The sequence below is a fragment of the Phascolarctos cinereus genome, unplaced genomic scaffold, assembly GCF_003287225.1.
Source record: "Phascolarctos cinereus isolate Bilbo 61053 unplaced genomic scaffold, phaCin_HiC Scaffold_3;HRSCAF=262, whole genome shotgun sequence".
In the NCBI taxonomy this organism is placed as follows: domain Eukaryota; kingdom Metazoa; phylum Chordata; class Mammalia; order Diprotodontia; family Phascolarctidae; genus Phascolarctos; species Phascolarctos cinereus.
The window spans coordinates 203,352,240-203,373,304 of NW_027555736.1; the positions used below are offsets into that span (position 1 = coordinate 203,352,240).

The window sequence follows — 21,065 nt, forward strand, 5'->3', positions numbered from 1 at the left end:
GAAAAAAGAAACACTACCTTAAATAAAAGTAACATTATTATTGTTTAAAAAGAAGTAGAGCTGGTCTTTAATTGATTTCATCTGGCCCTCAGGGTAAAATTACTGGAGCTGTACCCAGAAAATTATCTGAAATAATATTAGCTGCTCCAGTTATCCCACCCAGAGTACAGTTCAAGAACTATTACTCTTTGAAAAGTATATTAGCTGATTAACCAGCTAATATACTTTTCAAAGAGTAATAAATAATAAGTGAAAATGCTCTGAAATCCACTGCCAACACAAACAGTAGAGTGAAACCTCTAACACATATTTCAATATCTATTGCTGATCTTTTCCCCCTACAGGTCTTTTGCCCTCCTTTCCCTCCTTCATCCTCATGTCCTATTTCTTGTGCTTATTTTCCCACAGTATATGGGTTTGAAGTAGACACCAGAAACTTATAAAAGAACTGACACATAAATTGAGCTGTTATTTGTGTGCGGCCCTCCATGTATATTTCCTATGGTCAGTGGACCTCAAGAGTGAAAAGATTAGATCATGTAACCTAAAATGGAAAAAATAATAAAGAGAGTTGTCTCTAAACAATTATTTTTCACTAGAGTGGATATAACATATAATTTACCTTGCTGAAATTGTTCTAGTACCATCTGTAGATTGGCTAGTGACAGTGCATAGTGTTTTACTTGGTCCTGAGAAACAGAAAGTTGAAGTACAGTTTCATCTCTCTGCCTGGAAACTACATGCAGTTGCTCTTGCAAAGATTCCACCTGCAAACTGGCTTGATGACTTAAAACCAAAAAAGAATCAAAATAAAAACATATAAAATTATCTATGTGCTGAGATATCTTGACAAGAATGAAACATTTACAAAACAGCCCTTTAACATGAACCATTTAGATATTAATATTTCATTTATCAAATTAAGTTAGTGTTAGAACCATCTTTACTGAAGAATACTTTTGAGCTATTATTGTGACAGTGATTTTCAATAAATAATGGTTATATTAAAAATCAAGAATTAAGAGGCAGTGAGGTACAGTGCAAAGTTGTTGACTCTAGAATCAGAAGATTTAGGTTCAAATTATATTGCTGATGTTTATCTCCTGTGTGGCCTTGGGCAAGTAACAATCGCCCTCTTTCGTTTCCTCACATATAAAACCAAAGAGTTAGACTCGATGGGCTCTCAGGTCCCTTCCAGCTCTAGATCTCTGATCCAATGATACTATGACTAAAGACTGTCGTCAAAGAAAAATAAACGTTAATATAATTCTGCCAATGTGTGTCAGGGCTAAAATTCTAAATTCCAACTTCTCATGAAAAAATAAAATCTTAGGAGTTGGAAGGAACCTTAGTAGTCATTTGGTCCAAGCTGAACCAGATTTTCTGGTGCAGTATTTAACTTTCATTCTCATGAGTTTTCTTTACTTTGATATCTAACAGAAGACGGGTAGGAAGCAGTATGATAGAACTTGGGCCAGAGCTGTCCTATAATGGACTTTGAAAGGTAAGCTTCAAGAGATGTCTTACAATGAGATAGAAATCCGACTATTACTGTATCACACAGTCACATAGCACCTTTACAAAGTTTACAAAAAATGTTCCTCATATCCCTTGTTAGCTGATAACAAGCGTTATTCCATTTTACTGATGAAAAAAAATGAAGCTCAATGAAGTTAACCTATTTGATCAAACTAGGAAGTGGCAAAACTGTGAATAAAATTCAAGTCTTTTGATTTCAAAACTAAGGTTCTTTAAGTTACTGCCAAAACCTAAGAGTCCATAATACTGCAACAAGTTAATTATGTTTTAGAATTTTAGCACTAAAACACAATCAGCATCTTGGTTTCATTTTATCCTCCAAAGACTTTTCCTTTTTACCATAACATAACTTTTGATGTGGTCTTTACAGACCACATTTCCTGAAAATCGGTGTCACACAATTGAGCTTAAAAATACCTATAACAAAGCTCACACAAACTTTTCAAGTGAAGCTTAAATTCTAAAGGGGCAAATAATAAACAGAGGTATAAATATATGCAGAATAAATACAGTTATTAACTACAAGGTAGTATGGCAGGGGGGAGTACGAGCAGTCAAGTGGATGAAAACAGGCTACATGTAAAATACGGTGCTAGAGCTGAGTTTTAAAAAGGACTGCAGAGGCAGCTAGGTGGCACAGTGGATAGACCACCAGTCCTGGTGTCAGGAGGACCTGAATTCAAATCCGACCTCAGACACATAACAGTCACTACCTCTGTGACCCTGGGCAAGTCACCTAACCCCACTGCATAGCCAAAAAAAAAAAAGGACTCTATTAAGTAGCAGTGAGGAAAGAGTACATTCCAGGAATAGGAGACAGCCAATGCAAAATGGAGTGCAATATGAGAGGAATAGAGAAAAGGTCAGTTTAGCTAGATTGTAAAGTGTGGAAGGGGGAATAATGCTAGAAATGCTAAATGCTAAAAAAAACAAGATGGCCAGGTTGTATCAAGCTTTTAAAAGCTTAAAAAGAGGAGTTCATATTTGTCCCAAAAGTAATAAAGAGCCTATGGAACTGGCTCCATAGGAAAGCTGCAAGATTATATTTAAGGTTCATAGTCAATTCAATTTGCTGTATTATAATGGCAGACACATGGAGACAAACTATTCATCACTATATATAAAGCTGCAGACACCTATATGTAAGCTCCTCTGCTTAACTTTTAAACCTTTCACAACCTGGTCCCAACCTACCTTTCCAGCCTTATTAAATATTGTTCAATCTCTATTGAATATTGCTTCAACTATACTCCGCAATCCAGAAAAACTGGCTTCTCTCTGTTCCACATACATAATACTCCACCTCTTGTCTCTGTGCCTCTGAACTGGCTGTCCCATTCCTGAAATGTCACCCCTCTCCTCAGCTCCACCTCATAAAATCTCATTCTTTCCTTAAGACATAATTTAGGGGCAGCTAGATGGTGCAGTGGATAGAGCACCGGCTCTGGAGTCAGGAGGACCTGCACTCAAATCCAGCCTCAGACACTTGACACTTACTAGTTGTGTGACCCTGGGCAAGTCACTCAACCCCACTGCCTAGCCAAAAAAAAAAAAGACATAATTCAAGTATCTACCACCTTCTAAGTGAAGCCTTTCACAATACCCCCAAACAGTAGTGCCCCTCCTCTCAAACTACTTATATCTGACAACTTATATTATTTGTATTTATTCTCTTTAAATTTATTCTGCACATTCTTATTCTTATACTTGTTGTCTCCCCATCAGAATGTAAGTTACTTGAGCAGACCTCATCAACTTAGTTACTGCTTCCAGTGGTCCAGATCACAGCCTATTCATGCCCTTCTCATTCTCTGGGACTTTCTACTATTTCTTCTCATAAATTTCAAAAAAGTTCTACCCAACATACTGGAAGCCTTCCCCTAGATCTTTTAACCTTACATGGCTCTCCTATAGTAAAGGAGTTGTCCATCTATTACCAGTTGCTCTCATAAATAACCTACCACTAATATTTCCAGTTCTCAATATCTGTCTGATAATAGCTTTTCTGTTACTTCACATACATATTTTACACACTTGCATATAACTGCCATAAAATGCATAATTTAGCATATGGTTTTAATATCTTACAACCTATTTATATCTGCTATGCCTCTTTCTAGTACTTTCTGGAGGACTCACAACTTTGATTTCTCCAGGACTATAATATTTTGTGATTCACAGTCACACAATACCACCAGAAAAAAAAATAGTGTTAAAAGATAGGATATTGTTCCAATCTCCCTAAGACAAAGCTTCCACATTTACAAAATGAATACAATGACTGCTTATGTATCAATTGGTCCAACCCCCTCACTTTATAGAGAAGGAAACTGAGACCCACAGAATGAAAAGCAACTTGACAAAGATCACAAAAGCATTAGTAGCAGAGTCAGGCTTCAAATCTTGGTCTCTTGAATCAGTACCGTATTCTTCCCATAATAACATGTTGGCCTACAATATCTGAACATCAAATAATAAAATTCATAATATAATAAAATGTATAAAACCTGTAAAACACTATACACTAATAAGGTATTATAAAATTTGTGGTTTTTATAATTTTTTCACTAAATATTTTCATGTTTATAACAGATTATTCAAATTGGGAGGGAAAAAACACATTCTACTGAACCAGTATAAATTTAATATTAAGCACTTTACTTCACAACTGAAATCTGAAACAGCTGACAATATACATTTCAAAAATATTTTTCTCGATTTAAGATCTGAGAGAATTTCATACATAATCAAAGATATTACATAACTTGAAAATTTTATAATATGTTTCTCTCAGTACATTTCCAGGTTAAAGGCACTGCACCAGGCTGTATGGGGACATACAAAGATGAATAAGACATGATTCCTTCCCTCAAGATTATAGTCTTAGAAGCAAGAAAAGTATCAAGTCACACTACCCAATTAACTCAGTTTCTATAATGTAGTTTATACTATCTTATTTCCCATTTTCCAACAGTTAACCTATAATAAAATGGTAAGCTAATATCCCACTGAAACACATATTCTATAATAATCATTTACCTAATAAAATCTAAACTGTACAAATTGTATCAGCTCTTTTATTAAAATTTTAAACCTAAAGATTTTTCATTATGTCAGCAAAAATTCTGCATGTATTAAAAAGGCTGGTCTCATATATGCCTAATGCCTAAAATTTTTAAATGTTACCTGGCATTTTCCACTGCATTGGAGGATGAAACTAGCTTTTCTTCCAATATTGTAATTTTCTTTTTCAGTTTGGCTTCTCGATCTTCGGCAGCCAAAGCTTCACGGGTATAGGAATCTTCTGTTTCTAAAAGATGGTTACGCAATCGTTCTAGCTCCTGGTTTAAGCGAGATTCTTTGTCACGAAAATGTTGAACCTGGGCAGAACATATTTCTTCATTTTATGCTCATAATACCTCATTTTAATTTTTTTACTAAAATTATTTTGTTATTCAATGTCACAACTATTAAATGGTTACTACTTTATCAAATTATAAGGTGTATTATTATATCTAAAAATGTAAGTTACACAAGAGCTGCTGATCTCTATAATTGGAAGGAATTTCCAGACCAAGAATTCCCCAAAACTCATAGTTCTGAGCCATTTAAAAAAAAAAGGACATAAGCTTAGGCTAAATAATTGACTAGATATTATCCTGTATCCTCATCTAATAGTATCCCTCTGCTTAAGTTTATAAACCTAGAAGGGCAGCACTCTGAAAAATTAAGGAATTCAAAAAGACTTGGCCATTTATGACATCCTATTTTACAGTATTCTTTCCAATTTTTCAGGAGAGAACAAGAATATCAGTCTTTTTTGTCTAAGATACTTCACATTTTTTCAAAAAACTTTCATTTCAAAAAAACTTAAAAAATAAAATACAATTATTTTAAAAAAACTTTTAAAAAAACCCTTGAAGATTCTTGAAATGAAATGTACCACAATGAATACATTTCTAAGGCTCTGGAATGTCCCAAGGGCCTTAACTAAAATGGCATCTGTGTGAGCAGAAGGAAGGGAATGGAAGATTTTTATGGAGGCAGATATAGCCAGATCTGGCAACTGATTAGATACATGGGGTGTCAGTAAATAAATATTTATTAAGCACCTAATACTATGCTAAGCACTACAGATACAAAAGGAGGCTTCAAAGGAGTTCATAATCTAATGGTGAATGAAATGCTGAAGACAACACTGGGAGATTTGAAGGATAGTACAAAGTGCTTTAAATAGGATTAGGGAAGCTTGGGCTAGAGGAAGTAGAGTGAGACAAGGAATTCTGTTTTGGACATGGGTTAGTTTGAGATGCCTCCAGGATATACAGTTTGAAATGTCCAATAAGGAAACTGATGTTGTGAGTATATACTCACCTCTGCTTCCTCTCCTATCACTCTATTCCAAACCCTCTACAGTCTGGCTTCCCTTCATTATTCAACTGAACCTTCTCCTCCAAAATCACCAATGATAACTTAATTGCCAAATCTAATAGCCTTCATGACCTCTTTGCAATCTGAAACACTGTTGATCACACTCTCTTCTCTAGGTTTTCATGACTCTGCTCCCTCTTTGTTCTTCTTCTGTTTGTCCTTTGTTTTCAAAGAGGACCAATGACATCGCAGGTGACATCCTGACTCGTGCATGAATTGGATTTAAGTGAGGCAGTGGGCCACAAAGTCATCAACCGCAAAGCCTAATGGCAAAACAAAAGTCAAGACAACCAACAACAGCCCAGGATGCAGTGGATGACCTTGGTGTCTTTGATGCCTGACCAAGCTCTAAGCACTCCATAGCACTTGCTTCAGCCACTTTCATGACCATTGGAACAAACTGTTCTTAGCCACCCATTCCTCAGGGGAAGGGTTTTTAGACATCCCCCTAACTCACCAACAGTTTTGAGACCTGTCACTTACCCTAAACCTGGTTAAGCCTGTTTGCTGGGGTTGTTTACCAGAACATGGCTGCTGCACATGCTACAGATTCTTGGAGCCAAAGGTAAAAGTTGGGTGAATCAGGTGGACACCAAAGGTGACTGAGCAGCCTTGAAAAGGGCTCTGTAAGCCCTCACACTAGAGGTGCTAGTCTTCCTAAACACCCCCCCCCACATGTATAACCGTTCCTTTTCAGGCTCCTATGCACATACATCCACTAGTACACAGGTATGTATATATATGTATGTATATGTGTGTGTGTGTAGAAATACAGGAGATAGATTAATAGATATCTTCCAAGTACAGTTATTTGCTGTTTGTCTCTCTCATTAGTATGAGTACCTTGAGGACAGAGGCAGTGTTTTGTCTTTTTTTCGGGGGGGGGGAGGAAGGTGGGGTATCACCAGCACTAAAGCAGAGTGCCAGGGAAGCACTTAATAAATGCTTGTTCACTGACTAACTAAAATCAGGTCTTAGAAAGTAATGAGAGTTGGAGGGATTAGAAGTCAGGATGAGGGCAAACGGTTTAGAAGGGGTGAGGAATAGGAAGAGATGTTATGATAGCTGGTTTTGGTCAGACAGAAGAATATTGGTATTTTTGACATAGGAAGGTGAACACTTGTGGATAATAGTGTCAATGCTGTGTGAGGAAAGCTATGTGTAAGGTAAGCTAATTTTACTAGAAATTTTTTTCTAACTTATTAATCAAATAAGATTATTTAATTCTTTATTCTTATGGAAGGGGCAGCTAGGTGGCACAGTGGATAGAATGTCAGGCCTGGATTCAGGAAGACCTGAGTTCAAATCCCAGCCTCAGACACTAGCTGTGTGACCCTGGGCAAGTCACTGAATTGTGTTTGCCTCAGGTTCTTCGTCTGAAAAATGAACTGGAGAAGGAAATGGCAAACTACTCCAGTATCTTTGCCAAGAAAACCCCAAATAGGGTCACAAAGAATCAGACACAACTGAAAATGAACAATAAAAACAAATTCTTATAGAAGTATATACCTCATTCTGTAGGGAACTGCTTTCCATTTGTTTCTGCTTTAGGGCCACCATGACTTGGTCTCTCTCCTGCTGAAACTTAACTGCCTTATCCTGCATGGACTTAACTTCATTTAATAGCTGATTCAACTCTCCAGTGTTACCCTTTTGAAAAAAATATTAACAAGTTTTAGGTATCTACAAAGTCTTTTTTAAAAAAATCTTGGTTTCAATAAAGAATTAGACTGTATTCATTAAATGTGCATTCATTAAATGTATACAACTGTATTGAAAATTAGTAGTATTAAATGGAGAAAACAAGCAATTTGCTATATGGAAACTTAAAAAAAACCATTTTGGCATTTAATGAAAGCAATTTTAGAATGCTAGCCACTAAACAGTCAGGAAAATTATTTCCTGAAAACATTCTGTACATGTACATTACATGACTACCTTCAGCAAGAAATTTTAAAGGAGAGTCATGTTTTAAGCCAAAGCCAGATTTTGTAAAAAAAAAAAAAAACATTTTAAAAAATGTTAGTTTTATTACTGATTTTTCTCACTGTTTAAATATGTATGATATACACATACATAATATGTACTACATTAAGGCTTTATATAAACATTTCACTTCTATAACACTTAATATCTATAATTTGACCCCAGAACATTCAGAACAAGTCACTAAAACTAAACAATTTGTTGCTTATATTTCAATGTCTCTTCTTAGAAAAGGAAGCCCCAAATTTTCAGTTTTCTAGGTAAAAAGTACAAACATTACAAGAAAGATAAAACATAAAGTGAACTATAATATGAAAGCTTAAAAACATTTCTTCTCAATAAAATGATTTTGCTTGCCAAACTTTTCTCACTGAAAATACTATAAAGGTATATTTTAATTGTATTGGGTATTAACACCCACATACAACCATACTCAATGTTAAAAAGTTACCTAATTCTAATGTACTTGAGAGGGAGGCCTTTTAGGTGGCAAGTGAATTTTATAACAATAATATATATACTACATGCCTTCAAATAACAACAGAAAAGAACTAGAGATATGAAAGATCAGTCTTTAAGAGTTCTACATACTTGAATCAACCTATCTGCTAGCACATACTATTGAGAAATTTAAAATATATTTTATAGATCTGATTAGTTCATAACACTCATTGAACACCGCTTTATGGGCTGGTGAGTAAAAAACAACCTTTTGCTCTGTAGAGCTTTTTTTTTCCCCCCAGAACTGACCAAAACCCTTTTAAGCTAAGGAATACTAGTTGTGACTAAAAGTCTAATCTCACCTTATGTATTACTTTTCTTAGGCAGCTAATCATGTAAAGAAGGAGAAAAATTCCTACAGTATTTAAGTTTCCATTCAAATGGCAATATAGAACAAAATGTTCAATTTAATTCATGCATTTATTAAGCAACTACTACATGCAAGGCACTGTGCTAGACACTGAGTATACAAAGGTAAAAGTAAAACATTCCCTGGCCTAAAATAACTTACTTCTACCATAGTGTACCATGTACACTGGTTAATTTTCTTGGGATATTTTGCTTTCCAAGTGTACTCTTCTTTAGGTATAATAGTAGTTAAGAACTATAAATACATGTGCTTTGGCCTAGCATTGTGCTATGTGCATAGTATTCAATAAATTATACATTAAATTGCATGTACAACTCAAAATAACTCATACAAAGTACTTGGGATTTCATATCTAAAAATGTATAAAAAAGATAGATACTACATGGCATTAAGATATTTTTCATGTTTGGGTAAAACAGAAAAATTTAAAGAGATTTCCTTCTCATATGAGTAGAATTGCTATTTTGTAGACAAAAGACTTTGTAAATTTAGTGGCAGGTATTAAGAATCAGAAGATCAAACTAAATCTAATATTAAAAAAGCAGTCACTTAAAAACAAAAACTAGGACTCCCTCAGAATTGCCTTTGACAATTTTTTTTAATCACCCAATTATATTTTTACATTTTCTCCAACAAGATGATCATGAGAGACAAACAAAATCATAAAGAAAAATCTCTCTCCCCAATCCTCATAGCCCTTTCACATACCTACAAAGAAAATGTACCTGTTCTTTTTCTTTTAATAGTTTCTCAAAAGCAAGAGCTTTTTCCTTCATTGAATTTGATTCAAATTCTTTTTCTCTTAGCATCATGGAAATCCGCATATTGGTCTCCTGTAGTGCTCGAAATTCTGTTTCCTTTTCCCTGGACATCACTACAATCTTTTCATTTTCTTCCTTTAGTTTATGAATATCCATTTCTAAAATTAAAGTTCTCTCCTTAAGGTTTGTTACCGCCTGCTTTAAAAGTTCGTTTTCATTTGTCTTGTTAGTAAGATTTTCATTTAAAGAAAGTAACTGATCACTTTTGGCTTTGATTAAGAGATCTTTTTCCTTAAGTGATTTTTGTAAAATGTCTCGTTTTTCCTTAATCTGCTTAATCTCTGAATCAATCTCTTCTTGTTCCTTTCTTTCAAGTCCTGAGGAGGCAGCAACAGAATCACACAATCTATGATTATTCTCCTGGAGAGTCCTAATTGTTGCATCTTTTTCTTGTAATATTTTTCTTAGCTGGTCTAATTCTTGTTGTAGAGGTTTAGAAGCCTCATTTGATACTTCAGATTGTCTGTCAACTGAAGATCTAATTGACAACTGTGGTGAAACAACATCAAGTTTTCCCAGAAGAAGGTCCTTGGTGTTATGAAGCTGCCCTATGCTATGCTGAACTTGTGCCAATTCTTGACCAAAACATTTGAGCTTTGTTTCATTCTGTTCATAACTCTGGATTAAACCATTATAGTCTGCCTGTAACTTGGAATTATTATCACTATCAACCAAAACCTGAGCCTGAAGTTTATGAAGCTCCTCTTGAAGCTGAGCAGACTCATGCTGCATATTTTGCACCGTTGTTATTACTTGCTGCTTCCATTCTTCCATCTTCTTTACTTGCTGTTTTAATTTATCACGCTCCTGTAAAAGTTCCTCAAACTGATTACTATTAACACCCCCAACCATATTACCATTACCAGAGTCAGATGTCTGCAAAACAGTCAGTAAAGTCTGACATTTCTGACTTAATGCATCTATTTCAATATCTTTTTCTCTAATGATACGAGATAAGTTCTGAATGGTTTCTTTAAACATGTCCTGACCAGTACTTTCAAATCTACTAGTCAATTTTTGGTTTTCATCTTGAAGTTTTAAGAGAGCTGCTTCTTTGGCAGCTACTATATCCACGATTTTATGATATTCTGTTTTTATCTGACTATTCTCCCTAGTCTTTTCATTCAAAACAGATAATAATTGTTCTCTTTCCATAATGTAAGTCTGAAGTTGCTGTTGGAGGTAAACAACATCCTGCATGTAGGATGCAGAAGAAATTCTGGCATGAAGAGCCTGTATCTCCAAATCTTTCTGCTGAATGATTTGTGTCAATTTACCAACTTCATCTTTGGACAACTGATCAATCTGCCTAGTTAAAGAAACATTCTTTTCATTTAAAAGCTTAATTTCCATCTCTCTTTCCTTTATTCCCTTTACCAATCTTTCAATTTCAGCTTTTGATAAATCATGTTTTTCATTTCCATTTTCTACATTAAGCGTCTGAACTTTAGTTTCCTGAAAGATATCAGAGGTTTCTGTTTGGATGTCCTGTCTTTCTTCATGCAACTGAGTTTTAATTTGATTGATTGTCTTTTGTAAGTTTTTTATTTCTTCATCTTTTTCTAAAAAGAGCTGCGTATGTGTAATATTCATTTGTTCATGCTGGGATTTAAACTCATCTATTTCCTTTTTCTGTTCTTGTAAAGTCTGCAAAAGTTGCATCTTTTTCTGATTTTGATCCTCAATTGTCTTTTGGTAATGTTTTATTTCTTCTTCAAGATTACCCTTTATTACATTCAACTGTGTTATCTCAGTTTCAAGTTCAGTGATAATATCCAGGGTTTTAGGCTCAGCCACAGGCATAGATCTACTTTGTTGGTCCCTGAGTCGTTCAAGTTCTTCCTTTAGATGATTGTTTTCTTCCTTCATAACTGCAAGATTTTTATCTTTGTCTTCTATAGTTTGTCTAAAAATTTCATTTTTTTCTGAAATCTGAATATATGCATCAAGTTTCCTCTGAAGTTTCAACCCGTTGTCTTGAAGTTGTTCAATGAACATCTCCTTCTCTTTTATGAGTTCTGTTAACTCCTTCTGCCCTGCTAAACTCGTCGTTAGGATTTCTTTAGTTTCTTTATGGTCACCATCCATCTGCTCAATTTTGTTTTTGAGTTTTGTAATCTCAAAATCTCTCTCTTGATTAAGTTTAATTAAGCATTCGTGTTCCAACTGCAAGGCAGAAGTATTCATTTTGCCTGCATTTGACAGTTCTGCAATGGTTTGCTCATATTTGTGAGCTTGCTCCAACAATCTCCTTTCAGACTGATGTAATTCTACTTCTAACTGCCCTTTCTCCATTCTTAAAGCTTCAATAATAGTATCTTTTTCTAGGGAAACCTGATTCTTAATAGCAACAGATTCCTGTAATTGCTGTCTTATATCTTCACAAGCTAAAACCAACTTTTCATTTTCCATTTTGACATCAAAAACAGTTTTCTCTAAATGTTTATTGAGTTCTTTCATTTCTGAAAGATGTTTATTTAAGTTCCTAATTTCTGTTTCCTTTTCTTTAAGTAAGTCATTCTGAAAGCTACTGTTAGGTTCTTGATTAAGAAGCTTAGTTAAGTCATTCCTAGTGATAAAAAGATCCTCTTCATTCTGTTTTATTTTTTCCTGAAGCACTGAATTTTCTTTTTTAATGTTCATAATGTATTCCTGTGATTTATCTAGCTGATCTATTAAATCCTTAATTTTATCCTCAAGTTCCTGCCTATTTATATTCAAATCATGAAGGGCTACTTCCCTCTGACTAAACTTTTCTTTGTGTACTTCTAGTTCTTTGGTAATTTTCATCTTTTCATTTTCAAGTTGAGAAACTCTCTTCTTTTCATCATTTACATCTTGTTTTAGTTTGTTAATGATGATATCTGCTTCATTTTGTTGTTTTGATAGTTGGTCTTTCATCAAAATCATGTGCTGAAAAAAATACAAATTGAAATGGTAATTTTAAAACATTTTACCTTGTCTCAGTTATGAAGACTTTATAAAATTACCTATATCAAATGACAAATGCTCATTAAACTTCAATATCAAAAATCAGCCATTTATAAAATACCTGTCACTACCTTTATTAAAATATCCAAACAGTTTGAAGTAACTTTATACTATCAAGTTTGTCTTAGATAACTTCAAAAACCAATGTTTCCTATTAAAGATAAAAGTTTTAAGCAAAGAAAGAGAAACTATTTTGTTTCTTATTTCTTTATGTTAATCAATACTAAATACTAAATAAATACTAAAAAAACAGTAGCTTCCAAAATTAAATTAAAACTGACTATAATCAATACATAATGCAAGGAACTTATGTATGTGTATATAAAGGTTCTTTTCTAATAGAAGTGTCCATAAGCATCAATAAAATGTATTTTTAAATAATTTTAAAATATAAATTTCTAAAAAGATGTCTGTCTGCTTAAAGATTTTGTCTTCAGTCTGATAAGCTTTACATAACACTAAAGTTGTGAAAAAGTTTCTCTTCTGTACTCTAAAACAAAATTAACTGTCCTTCATCATCATCACTGTATGAAAATAACAAACTATAATATGAATGAAAAGCAACCAACTTTTCCTTATTGACAAAATCCTTTCCATAAAGTGCTTAGGTAAAATAAAAGAAATTAATTGGGCACTATAACATATCCCTACACTGAAAGAACAGATTAGAAAACACTAAGTGCATTTAGCATAGTACCTGACCACATAGCAAATGCTCAATAAATGCTTACTCACTGACTAACAATGCTTCTTTATTTTAATGTGGTAGCTACTTTATATTCCAGAGGCAGTTGGATGTCCAGTTTTAAATAAATAAATTATAAGGGGGAAAAAAAACTTCCTTGTATTTACTTGCCTCTCTTCTTTAAGGTTGCATTTCCCAAAATCTGGCACTCTAAAACTAAATAATTGTTTCACTAGTTTCCAACAAAAGTACTCCAGCTTAACTGGCTTAACTGACAAGAAATTGTTTTTCATATTTCAAAGCAACTAATACTTATTTATGTAATGACTTAAGCCTGCAATCATACCATTTAGAAGGTTTCAGTATACACGAATTATTCCAACCTATTACCTAGATCATGTTATTTGAAGATTAAAGGATAAAACACAGAAGCTTAAAGTTCTTATTTTTCATTCTTTCCATAGAAATTTTCATGGAAGTTTTGGGAAAAGATAGCTTCATATTTATCTTCCCAAATAAATAAACATTATCCACACAATTGCATGTTGAGTTTTAAATAAATTAACAGTAGGGGCAGCTAGATGGCGCATTGGATAAAACGCTGGCCTTGGAGTCAGGAGTATCTGAGTTCAAATATGGCCTTAGGCACATAACACTTACTAGCTGTGTGACTCTGGGCAAGCACTTGACCCCATTGCCTAGCCAAAAAAAAAATTTTTTTTAATTTAAATAAATTAACAATAATGGAAAATGTGAGGGGAAAAAACCCAACAATTTCCTTGTACTCTGTATGTATACAAAGTACACAATAAGTTAGAAATCAATCTTGTTCCACTACTACTAAGTATAGCAGGATAAAACCCCTATACATTGTATAGTATAAAAACTTAAAATAGTATATCACAAAATACAGAGTTGGAATTAAATACAAAGAACTGATGATATCACTAATAGGGGTACAACATTCAAAATGGTCATAACTCAATTATACTTTGACAATACTTCAACAACTAAATATCATAAAAATATTTTAATTAGGAAACTCTTACCAAGACAAAAATATTTTCAAATAAATCAAATGGCCTTATCTATTTACATATGTTACAATGAAATCAAGTTGATATTTAAAAATATATTCATAAAAATTACTTTTAAAATAGATTTTGATACAATTGATAAACAATAGGCTTCCAATAGAGCTTACTGCATAAAGGTCAGTCTATTTTATTCTAACACTAGGATTTTTTGAGTGGCCATCTACTTTAGAGAACATAATTCAATTCCTTTTTTATTTTTACCTATGAGAGTAAACAGCCACAAGACACAAATATATTATTGGAAAGCTGTGTATAAATCACAGTTTTATAGGCTGATTTCTTTAAGACCAACAAGGTAGCTCTCTATTTAATGAATCATGTAGGTTACAGGGAAATATCTTGTAATCATGCTTTCTGTTTTATAAATTCAGCCTTCTGTGTATTGAGTTTTCTTAAAAAGGGAATTCACCTATACAGTCTTCTAAAGAAGACTTGCCGTTACCACAAACTTGTACTGCAAACTGGTTAGTGTTAGTTTTATGAACTAAATGAAATTAGCTATTTTAAAAATATGATTTTAAAAATAAATGTAAAAGGAAAACTGCATAAAAATGACTACAATTAAAATGACAATAAAATATACTAAGCATCAAGAGTGCCCTCCAGTGGAATTAGTCCTTCTTGAGGTAAATTCCTTGCTCGACTGAGAAGCTGAAAGGATTCTCTGGTAAGCTATGAAATGATATTCTAGTAGCCACCTTCCTTACAAAATAACTAAAAAGTACATCATGGTAGACATTCACAGAAGGCCTGACCAATTTCTCTGGCAACATCTATTCTACATCTATCAAGCACTAATAAGTAAAAATTATTTGAAATAGAGTTATAATGTACAATAAAACACATAAAATCATAGACAGTTAGAAGTGAAAAGGACCTTAGAAACCAACTAGTCATCCAAACCATGTGGTAAGAACATTTTCACATGTGTGTGATTTGTATGCAGGAGGTAGAAATTGCAAGTGACATCATCTTTTCACAGGTGGCTGAAACGCATTCATAGAGAATATCTTGACCAAATTTACATTGCCAGTCAGTGGAGAAGCAGAGATTTAAAGACATTTTGTTTGCCAGTCCACAATTCAGTAAATCAAGAGTAGACCAAGTAGGTTCAGTTTCTTTTCTATGTTACCTTGGTAGCTTCTTGATTCTGTCTGTCTAGTTCTTCTAACTCTGCTATTAGTGTTTCTTTTTCAGCAATACTTTCATTAAGTTCTAGTTTCTTTGTTTCCAAATCAATTTTTAAATTATTTAACTCTGACTTCAAATTCATGTCTTCAGTAGATGGGAACTTAATGGCTTCAGGTTCATTTTGAAATGTTAACAGTTCTTTTTGAAGTTCTTCCTTAAATTTGGGGGGGGGGGAAAGAGGTGGGTTAAAAAAAGATATTTAAATTAGTCTCATATAAACAGAAATTCAGCCCTATAGTCAGATCTAGACATTAGAGAACATATACTCTAATTTTTTAATTTACATAAAATTCCAATAACTATAATTTTGAAGAAAATGAGGTTAAAAGTAAAAATGAAATATACCTTAAGATTCAAGTAAAATCACAGATTATCCACAAGAATGCTATTCTAGTCTAAATGCTATGTTGTAAATATAAACAATGATACCTCGAAAAAAATATTCCTGGGAACAAGGCTTATTTTAAAAAGGACCTTTAAATAAAGTCTAGAAAGTTAAAATAAATAAATAAAACATTAACAAAGAATTGCCTTTGTTTGCAGCTACAGAAGAAAAATTGCAAACCTGTGAAGACTTTAAAGCTTACTGCCTATTTCCAAACACTTTTTCTATATTTTCCCCTCTAGCTCATCTCCCTCCCACCTTTAAGAATCCAAAGAACTCTTTTCCCTCAAACCCTTTCCCTTCAACAAAACAAATACTACAACCAGTCATTTATACTTACTGCTTGACTGACATTTTAATTAAACATTTATTCACATGAATTATCATCATAGTAATGCAGCTGTCTTTCAACTTCAATTGTAAAATTCTTTCTTATAAGTTATAGGAAACTTTGAGCCAGTTACACTTTCTCCACAGCCAATACCTGTCCCCTTCCCCAAATGCCCCCATATGACTAGATAATGAGGAGGAGGATAACTGATACATATTGTGTGCTTTCTGAATGGGACACAAATTGTACCACTGATAGGAGTACCCACATCCACGATGTGGATTTTGTTTTAGTATTATTCTTGCTCTCAACGACCCTTAACTGATATTGTAAGAGGCTTCTCTTTCCAGCACTTCTTAACCCACAGTTTAAGAAGCACTGAAGGGGTCATGAGTGGAAAAAATTTAAGAAGTCCTGGTCTATACCAGGGATCCCAATCAATTTCATGAATCCTTACAATAACAACTGTATTATTAATTGTACTATTGATTAAGAAAACAAATAATAAAAAGCAACTATGTATTCAATAATACTTTTAAAAGAATTTGTATTTTATTAATTACAAAAACAAACCTTTGAAAAATACTAATATGGGCCAGACATTTATTATTGCACTGTACATTCTGTTGTGCTTCAATCATCTTGCTGGTAATAGAAGGTCTCTAGTTAATCCCATTAGAATACAGTAGAGGCCTCTTTCATATTTGCTTAATTTTAAAATGGAATCTTTATCCATATTTGTGACTCTTTACAAAAGTGCCTCCACTAACAAAAACCCTGAATTCCTTGGAGACAAGCCTTGGTCAGAAATGGCATAAGTTTAAAATAATATAGAACAATGGTTACTAATTTTTGTATCCTAAAGCTGAGGAATTTTTGCAAGACGTCCACAGATTCATATGTGCACCAAGCATTATCATTGTGATCCAACAGAATATACAGTGAAATAATAAATGTCTGGCCCATATTAGTTTTCAAATGTATGCTTTTGCAATTAATAAAATACAAATTCTTTTAAAAGTATTATTGAATTCATAGCTGCTTTTTATGAAAACTGTTGGCCAGAAAATTTTGTAAAGCGAATTCTACTTAAATAAGAATTATTTCCAGGAATAGGAATCTCTTCTATATATTTTCTCTCCTGGTGATATCATCAATTCACACAGGGTCAACTATAAACTTTATGCAGATGACTCCCAGTCATAGCTACCTCCTTCAGATCTAGTCTCTCTGCTGAGCTCTAGTCCTGAATCACCAACAGTCTACTGGCCACTTCAAAATGGATGTCTCATAGGCAGCTCAAACTCAAAATGTCCAAAACAAAGCTCATTATCCTTCCCTGGAAAAATCCAATCTTCTTCCTAAAGTCTTTATTTCTGTTGAGGGTACCACAATTCTTCCAGTCACCCAGGCTTGCAATCTTCTAATCATCCTCTACTCAAACCCACTCACCCTACACATCCAATTACTTGCCAAATCTTGTCACTTTTTAAATCAATTAATAATTATTAGTAAGCAGTTATTACGTACCCCCTAAGTGCCAGTCAACGTGCTGACTGGGGATACAAAAAGAAGCAAAAGACAACCCCTGCCCTCAAGAAGCTCACAATCTAATAGGGGAGACAACAAATATATACAAAAAAGAAGGATAAATATGTATACAGTATAAACATATGCAAGATAGTACAGAATTTATTGTTCATCAATGAGTAGAGATGGGGAAAAGAAGAGACAGCATAGAGGAAACAGACTGGGAGAGAACTGAGGGATCAAAAGATTGAAGTAACCATGGAGATGAAAAGTATGGTTTTGTAAGGGAAGACAGAGGGAGAGGTAAAAAGACATTGAGTTGGAGACGGGGACTTCAGAATTTTTGAACATGGAGGTGGTACATTTGTGGGTGATGGCAAGATCAAAGGTATGACCACGTTTGTGTGTGGCTGAGATGGGGTATAGCTCTTGGGAAGTGCGTAGGACAAGAAAATGAGTGGTCAGGATGTTTGAAGGAGAGTCAGTACTGAAGTCTCCTAATATGAAGACAGGAGTGGAGGAAGAAAGAAAAACTGTGACGTATGAATTGAACTCATTGAGGAAGAAAGGGAAGTAACCTGGAGGTCCATGCAACAGCTCTGAGAATTTTGACTGGGTGACAGATATTGAATAGCATGAACCTCAAAGAAAGAGAGGTTACTGAGTGATGGTGGTAGGAGGAGAAACTGAAAGTGGCAATGAGGAGTAAGGGGTATTCCAACTCCCCTACTTTAACTAGTGAGAAAAATGAGTAAAGCTGCAGCCAGGTACTTTTTACCTCCAAAACATTTCTAGCATGTATCCTCTTATCTCTGAACACCATGCAAGCTTAAGCTCTCATCACCTCTCACCTAGACTACTGCAATAACCTCCTGAAGGATCAGCATGCCTTATTTCTCCCTTCTTCCATCTTTATTCCACCCAGCTGCCAAAGCAATTATTCAGTAGTTATTCAGTCATTTCAGCTATATCCAACTCTTTGTGACCCCACACACTAGGCCTGTACAACCTATGGCCCACAGGCCACTTGCGGCGTGGCAAAGGATTTCAGGCAGCCCACTTTGGTGTGCCACAATTGGCCACAGGTTGTGTAGACCTGCCACAGAACATACTGTCCATGGAGTTTTCTTGGCAAAGATACTGAAGTAGTTTGTCATTTCCTTCTCCAGTGGTTAAATGAGCTGTCCAGGGTCACACAGGTAGTAACTGTCTGAGGCCAAATTTGAAATCAGGTCTTTCCGACTCCAGGTCCAGCACTCTATCCACTAAGCCATCTAGCTACCTCCTAGGCAAACACAAAAGTGACTTGTCCAAGATGGCACAGCTAGCAAATGCCTGAGGTCAGATTTGCCCAGCACTCTACCCAAGTTTTCTTGTTCAGTTGTTTTTTAGTCGTGTCCAACACTTTGTCACCCCACTTAGGTTTTTCTTGAGGAAGATAATGCAGTGGTTTGCCATTTCCTTCTCTGACTCATTTCAGAGATGAAAAGACTAAGGCAAACAGGGTTAAGTAACTTTCCCAGGATCATACAGCTAGTAAGTGTCTGAGGCTGGATTTGAACTCAAGTCTTACTGACTCCAGGCCCAGCATTCTATCCACTGAACTACCCAGTTGCCCATACTGAGTCACTTAGCTGCCCCCAAAGTAATATTACTTTGTGTTAATCCCTGGTCCAAAAAGCTCTGGTGTGTCCTATTACCTCATGTTATCCAACTTCAACTGGGCCTTCACACAACAAGGCAGGCCTTTTATTCCTCTCTACCTGGTTCCCTATCTCAACCTCTGCTGAAGCTATTCTCTTCCCTCATTAATTCTAACACATTTCCCTCTCTGTCTCAGCTGAGGATCGTGCCCTTCAGAAAACTGAGGCAACTGAACTCACATTCAACATAAGCTCCCTTGTCCTCTGTTCTTTTCATTTCAAAAGTTATTCACATCATGTCCCGTTCTCTCCTTTCTCAATCTCTAACGAAGAGGTAGACTTTTCTCCTTGCCAAGGCCAAGTACTATGTATGTATATATGTATATGTAAATACATACATATATTTTTTTCTCCAGCAGATTGCAACTACAATTACCATCACATTTTCTCTTTCTCTCTGTCTCTCTCTTTTCACCTTTTCTCCCCTGTGTCGCCTTTTTCTATCTACTGGTTCCTTCCCTACTGCCTTCAAATATGATCAAGTCTCCCATATCCTCAAAAGAAAAGGAAAAAAACCAAACATCCTTCACTGGATCCCACCAATTCCTCAGTCTATCATTCTACATTTCTCCTCCCTTTCTCAGTCAAATGTTCTTAAAAAGCTGTCCCCACTGCCTGCCTCTACTTGTTTCATTTCTCTACCATACCTCAACCCTTTGTAATTTGGCTATACATACTTACGTATGTGTGAGAAGCAGGGTAAAGAGTTGGCCTTGGAGTCAGGAAGGCCTGAGATCAAACCCCCTGCTACCAGTACATAATTTGTGACCCTGGGCAAATCATTTAACCTCTTCATATTCTAGGTAAATCTCTAATACTACAAGTTGCAGAGAAAGTATTGAATTAATTGTAATTGATAGGGAGAACTTCCTCATTTGAAAGTGCCCTATACAATTAAACTACAGTTGTGGTCCTTCACCTTACTTACATGTATTAGTTGTCTTTCCCATTAGGATATAAACTCCTTGGTGTTAAGAGATTGTTTCATTCTTTGTATTTTTCCTCTAGCACCTAGCACATAGAAATGCTTGTTGACTGACAGGATCAAATTCAAAGTCCTCTAACATTTAAATACCTTTACAACCTGGCTTCAGCCTTCTTTTCCACATTACTGTCCTTCTCTCAGTCCAGGATCCAGCCAGTTAACAACATTCTATCTTCTGTCTGTGCCTCTGTCCATGCTGTCTCCCCATGCCTAGAATGGGCAGCCTCACCGTGTCCTTGTAAAAAATCTCTACCTTCCTTCAAAGCTCAGTTCAATAACCAGTTCCAACACAGGGTTTTTTTCTCATCCCAAAAAGTTGCTAGTGCCTCCTCTCACCCCCATTCCCCAAAATAACCTCATACTTAGTTTGTATGGATAGTTTTTATTTTCTTATTTGGGTATATGTTCTTCTCCCAAGTACGATGTAAGCTCCTAAAGAGCAGATACTGTTTCCTTCTTGTCACTCAATCAACAAGGACTTGTCAAGCACCTACTATGTGTTTGGCACTCTGATAGTCA

General features: G+C 34.9%; 1 protein-coding gene across 3 annotated transcripts in view; it reads right to left on the reverse strand.

The window, feature by feature from the left end:
* Window positions 1–21,065, reverse strand: part of TRIP11 (thyroid hormone receptor interactor 11) — a 96,912-nt gene that overhangs the window by 37,727 nt on the left and 38,120 nt on the right. For all 3 annotated transcript variants that reach the window (XM_021004266.2, XM_021004265.2, XM_021004267.2), the window contains exons 10-14: window positions 15,554–15,766; window positions 9,553–12,561; window positions 7,480–7,620; window positions 4,726–4,919; window positions 623–786 (exon numbers count right to left, since the gene is read on the reverse strand). In XM_021004266.2, coding sequence (XP_020859925.1) covers window positions 623–786; window positions 4,726–4,919; window positions 7,480–7,620; window positions 9,553–12,561; window positions 15,554–15,766 — 3,721 coding nt within the window. The remainder of the gene's footprint in view (window positions 1–622; window positions 787–4,725; window positions 4,920–7,479; window positions 7,621–9,552; window positions 12,562–15,553; window positions 15,767–21,065) is intronic.